The sequence below is a fragment of the Chanodichthys erythropterus genome, chromosome 19 (assembly GCF_024489055.1).
Source record: "Chanodichthys erythropterus isolate Z2021 chromosome 19, ASM2448905v1, whole genome shotgun sequence".
Lineage (NCBI taxonomy): Eukaryota > Metazoa > Chordata > Actinopteri > Cypriniformes > Xenocyprididae > Chanodichthys > Chanodichthys erythropterus.
Window position 1 is genome coordinate 205,054 of NC_090239.1, and position 6,000 is coordinate 211,053.

General features: G+C 37.2%; 1 protein-coding gene across 7 annotated transcripts in view; it reads left to right on the forward strand.

Moving 5' to 3' along the window:
- Positions 1 to 5,515, forward strand: part of rgs7b (regulator of G protein signaling 7b) — a 31,250-nt gene extending 25,735 nt beyond the window's left edge. For 5 of the 7 annotated variants that reach the window (XM_067370124.1, XM_067370130.1, XM_067370125.1 and 2 more), the window contains 2 exons: positions 629 to 815; positions 2,371 to 2,745. In XM_067370124.1, the coding sequence (XP_067226225.1) occupies positions 629 to 815; positions 2,371 to 2,496 (313 nt within the window). In that variant the 3' untranslated portion in view covers positions 2,497 to 2,745. Of the gene's footprint in view, positions 1 to 628; positions 816 to 2,370; positions 2,746 to 3,418; positions 3,454 to 3,936 lie in introns of those variants that run through there. The other 2 variants (XM_067370127.1, XM_067370131.1) reach the window with 1 other exon arrangement.
- Positions 5,516 to 6,000: the final 485 nt, after the last annotated feature.

Sequence of the window (6,000 nt, forward strand, 5' to 3'; positions counted from 1 at the left end):
CTGACGGGGAACGTTCTCTCAACGTCACGTTATCTGGTCTTTAAAAATGTTCTCAAGACGTTAGAACAAAAACATCATTTATACGTCATTCATGGACCGGTTGTTTTAGTTTGGTTAACGTTCTTTAAATGTTTCTACTGGTTTCAGAATGTTCAGAGCATTAAAAGTAATGATGAACTGAAACATTTAATGTTTTGAACATTGAGACAAACTCAGAAATAACATTTTCATAGCTTAGTGGGAACGTTAGAAGAACGTTTGCTGGTAAACCAGTGATCTCAGTCCGGCTCTGGTTCCTTCAGCTGTAGTTGTGGGTCACAGAGAAGAAAAAAGGAACAAAACATTTCCAAGATGATTATTAACATGAGTTTGATGAGTGAAACTCTGCAGCGCCATCTGCTGGAGCTCAACACACATGATCATTAAATACAGCTGAAGTCTGAACACTTTTCACAGTGCCGCTTTCCCAAATCAGCAGCAGCTGAGATTTGCTCTATAGTATAAATCACGTTTCGTGAGTGCTCTCGATGAATGCAGGTAAAGTTAGATGTTCCATATAAACTCCACTGGCCAATCATTTTCCAGGACACAGGCCAGCGTCAGGTGTGTGATGCTTTTGTCTGCGCAGGTTTTGGCTGTCGGTTCAGGAGCTGAAGAAGCGTCCCATCCGTGAGGTTCCCAGCAGGGTGCAGGAGATCTGGGAGGAGTTTCTCGCCCCTGGAGCTCCGAGTGCCATCAACGTCGACTCCAAGAGCTACGACAAAACCACGCAGAACGTCAAAGATCCCGGCCGATACGCTTTCGAAGACGCTCAGGTCTGTGCTGAAAATCTCTTGCCTAATTTAGTCAAATGATGCTGTATCATCACCAAATGTTGTATTCAATCTTTTTATCAATTTAGGACAGATTTTGTATTTATTTTTGGATCTGATTGACTGAAGGCCTCGTTGATCTGACTGATGCACCTCAGTTTTCAACTTCACTGAAGCTAATTAAGATGAAAAAAATGAGCTCAGATTAACGAGGCCCACGATCAGTCAGATCCACAGAGAAACACAAAACCTGTGCTGACTGAAAGAAAACAAGCTGATGAAAAGATTAAATCCATATTTGGCGATAACAGCATGATGAGAGATTTATAAGCAGTTTTTGTAGGTGGGTCATTTTTAACCATGAATGGACTATACGCACGGTTACTTCCTGGTTGTGGTTAAGCCAGCTCGGGCGTTTCCGGTGAACTGTTAGATGTTCATTCTGTACTTGCTGTACATCGACACAAAACCATCAATGATTGACTTCTTAATGTTTTCATATTTTAATGCAGTTATCACATTTACCTAATTTACCAATAATCCAGTTTTATTGATTGCAATAAAGACGAAGTTATTGGGACCGTTTAAAAACGCTGTTATCTGTAATTAGACACACACATTATTTTCCAACACTTCAAATGTTATTTTTAATGTGACAACCACAAACATTATTTGTTCATTCTTCTGAGATTGTCCCCATTGTAAAACCGAACATTTCAAAATGTAGGAAATTTGATAGAAAACACTTATTTAAAAATAAAAAAGACAATAATTAGCACTTTAACCAGCAGGTGGCGGCAAAGTAGCATTTATTTGCGCATATATCAGCCATTTCCTCACTTCGTTTTTGACTAAATATTAGACATTATAAAATAACTAGGTTTAAAAACACATTTTGTCAATGTGAAGTATGAAATACTCAGAAAATCTGATGAAAATAACTTTTCTTGTGAATGAAGGACAGAAAGCGAGCGCCGCTCTCTTTATAATCACAGCAGCTGTCAGTCAATGATTTCAGCACACTTGTGAAAACACATTTTATTCAACTAATCTAAAGTGCACAATAAATATTTAATTTTTGAAGCTTTTTATTCATATAAAAGTGTGAAACTGATGGTGGAATTGAATTTAGTCGAGGAGGAACACTGAGGAACGTCTTTCTTTATGTATTTTGTATGCCGTCTTACATTTGAATAACTAAATTAATTCTATGCCTGACTATTTAAGTGACTATATTCTGATTATAAAGTAAGCATGACACTACTGATGCTCGACACACCAGCACATGACTCTCAGCTGGTTTATAATATTCTAAAGAACGCTCTGTGCATATAGTCCATACTACAAGTTTAACAAGATAATAATAAAAATAAATAAATTAAAATTATCACTTTTTTTTCCCAGAAGTATTTATAGTGAAGTGAGTGAAGTCAGTAAGTTTTTAACTAGCATTTTTGGGAAAAAAAAAATCTCTCCCAACTCAAAATGACGCGAACACAGACGGAGGGGCCGATTGTTCATCATCATCATCATCATCATCATGTGTTTCTTCCGTCAGGAGCACATCTATAAGCTCATGAAGAGCGACTCCTACAGCCGCTTCATCAGATCCAGTGCCTACCAGGAGCTGCTGCAGGCCAAGAAAAAGGTAAAGCCCTTGAAACGCCTGGAAACCGCCATCTGACCGTCTGAAACACACACTGCATGCTGGGAGAGGCTTCTGAGAGTCACTTCCAGAACAAACAGCTGTGAAGTTAGCAGGTTGAAAGAGACACTTAACTAGTTGTGCTCAGAGACACACCATCACAAACTGCTCATTTGAAAAGCCTCTTCTGTCTCTAAACTTTTACACCTTCTAGTGTTTTCAAAGGTGACACGTTACAATAAGGTTTCACCAAGTAACACTATTGTAAAGTGTTTTTACCTCTCGTCATGATGTCATCTTTCTGCTCAAGTTTGTTTCTCTTGTTTTTTGCTGTATGTCTTTGGGTTATTTCTATTAAATCTCCTTGTTTTGCGTCACACGTCCGGTTCTGCTGGTCTCTTTTGTCTCGCATGTGCTTCTCTTTGTGTTCTTCTGTTCTGTCCGTTTTGTTTTGAAGTGATGAAACAGGAAGTGCTGAGGCTGATTTTCTGGTCATGTGGTAAGTGTGGCAGACAAACGCTGGATCAGTATCTTCAGTGTTGTTCGACAGTCATATAGTCTGTATAACGTCATGTGTTCATCATACACCACCGGTTTGGAATAATTATGATTTGTTTTTAGTGTTTTTGAGAGAAGTCTGAAGGATCATGTGACACTGAAGACTGGAGTAATGATGCTGAAAATACATTTTACAATATATTCACATAGAAAACAGCTGATTTACGTTGGAATATTATTTCACTGTACTGTATTTTGATCAAATAACGCCTCGTGAGCAGAAGAGACTTCAATCAGAAACATTAATGAATCTTAATTATTCCAAACTTTTGACGGCTAGATTACCACAGAACATAATTGGATCTAGTCCAGTGTTGATAGATGTATTCTTATATACAGAAATTGTCTAATATTTGTGCAGTTTTACCTCATTCAGATGAACTCTTTCTCTTTTCCTGCACAGAAAAGCAAGAATCTTTTCTAGGATCTGAATCCCAGGTGAGGCTTTAAATTTGCATTCTTTGAACTGAATTATGAGAACAGAGCAGAAAATCATTAATGTTTATAATATCTTCATGCATTAGAGCTGGACGATAATATAGTTTCATTCTGAGACGATATAAACAAACGGATAACGGGAACACGCTTCGTGAAGCTTTGAATCCTTTGTGAATCATTTGTTTCTGAATCATCAGTGTGTATCAAAGTCACGTGATTTCAGTAAACGAGGCTTCATTACATCATAATCGTTTGAAACACTGGAGGTGATCTCTGAACACAGTTTTAAGATTCATAAATTTGTAGACAATTTAAATGACACTTTTGTATAATAAAAATGAAAAGTTTTAATTTATTGTTTTAATGTTTCTTCAGGTTCACTTATTATACGAATATTATACTGATTTCTTTGATTTGACTCAAATCTCCAGCTGTTTTTCTCAGTAGTTGTTTTTGTTTGACGTCCGTTCATGTGTTTCTCAGCTGTCACCGACCGAGGCGCTCGTATAATCACTCTGACGTCACGTTCCGCCCCTGCTGGGGAATTATGGGAGCAGCTCATCTGTACATTACTGTATCTACGGCTCATCATCATAAACACGGAGCATGTCCCGGAGCGCAGGACCTTTTCCTTCCAGCTTCGTTTCATTCCCTCCATCATGAGAGACTTTTTCAAGGACTTGAATTTAAGAAAAGCCTGAGAGTATCGAACACAAACTCTCCTTCTTTCATTGTACGAAAGCGCGTTTATTACACTTGATTTGCCTTTTGTCCTCTGGAACGAGCGCTTTCATGCCATCCGATCGCTTGCATTTATTTTTATACTGTTCATTTGTTTTCTGTACGGCTTGTTTTGTAAATGTGCGTACGGATCCTGGAGAAGGTTTATGATGGAGCAGAAAAGCTGATGATGATGATGTTCAGTCACTGCCGTTAGTTACAGATGAATGTGTTTGTTGAATGATGACGTATGGATGGTCACATGACGTATGGATGGTCACATGTTCAAGATGTACAGTGTAGATTTGAATGGATGGTAATAATAAAGTTTGGGATACTTTAATGCCCATAACAGACCATATAAACATTACTATCCATATGTTAAAGGGGCTATATGTAGAATTCAGAAACCCTTGTTATTAGCGACACCGGTGGCCGTTAAATGAATTGCAGCCAGCAACTTTCTGCTCGCACTCGTGCGCACGCCTACAAGAGAATGTGAGTTAATGACGAATGGCACATTTTTTTTCATTCCTCGCAAGTAAAAAGACTTCTTAATCTTAATTTGCAGCGATATACAGTTAACGAACATCTCGACGCCCCCACGCTGCTGAGAGCGATGAATATGTATGTAAATATGTATTAAATGAATATGTATTAAATATGTAAATATGTGCTGTGTGCTTTCCTCTCAACAACAAAACGACAGCATCCGATCGTAGTGATGTGGATGTCTGCGATTCACCGACAGACGAGGTCATTAATTATGATAGTGTGATTAGAAAGTATATTTAAGACAATAGTTTGAATTAATCCCGTTTGTTTGCATGACACATTGACATTACAGTACAGAATGGCTCTTTTGGTATTATACCAAAAATAAGTATTAATTTCAGGAGTCAGAGCGCATTAGAGAGGCTCTCGGGAGCACGCGTATCCGTTACACCGTTTTAATTTTCCTGGTAAAAACGTCCCGAGTCGTTCACAGAGAAATCAGGCTTTAAATGACAGCCAAGGAAGTTCGGGAATGTCTCGTTTTTTAAGTTTCATTTCAAGCTGTTCACACATTGGCAATAAAAGAGATTTCGATTCATGAAAATTCTTACATATAGCCACTTTAATGTAACTGATGATGTGAATAACACGCTGATGGTGATGAAGATGGGATGAAGGTTAGGCGTGTGAAAGCGCTCTGTTCAGTTTTATTTCTTCTGTTTGGCTTTTGAGGAAAATTACTGAGATCCAAAGATTATCGGCGGAGAATGAAAACTGTCCAGCTCATCATTTACACAATATAGATTCTGTGACTCTGTACATAATCCCACAATTCAATAAATAAAGGGACTCGAGAGATGTGTCCAGTGTCTGTCGAATCATTATTAAACATTAGTGTTGAATTTATGATTAGCTGTCATTCATTCTCGTGAGAAAAGACACTTTATAAGAGTAATTCTCAGAAAAATATTTGATTTTGATGTTCTTTTTTTTCTGCCTTAAAAGCTGGTGTTATTAACAACTTTTTTATTGTATTTATTTAAATGTTTATTTTATTTTTTTAATTTAAAAAATATTTTTAAAAATTGTGTAATCTTATGTTCATCAATCACGGCCTTTAGCAGATATTTAAATCTGATTATGATGAATAAATTGCTTTCATAAAGTGTCACTTCTGAGCTACAGAAACAGTTCAAAGCAAATGAAAATGAAATGAAAAGAAAATGTCTCAAAATAAAGATATACATGAGCAAAATGTATGAAACACACACACAGGCTACATTCAAAACATACTAGCATACTACATAGTAGATATGGATTCTTAAATCCCAA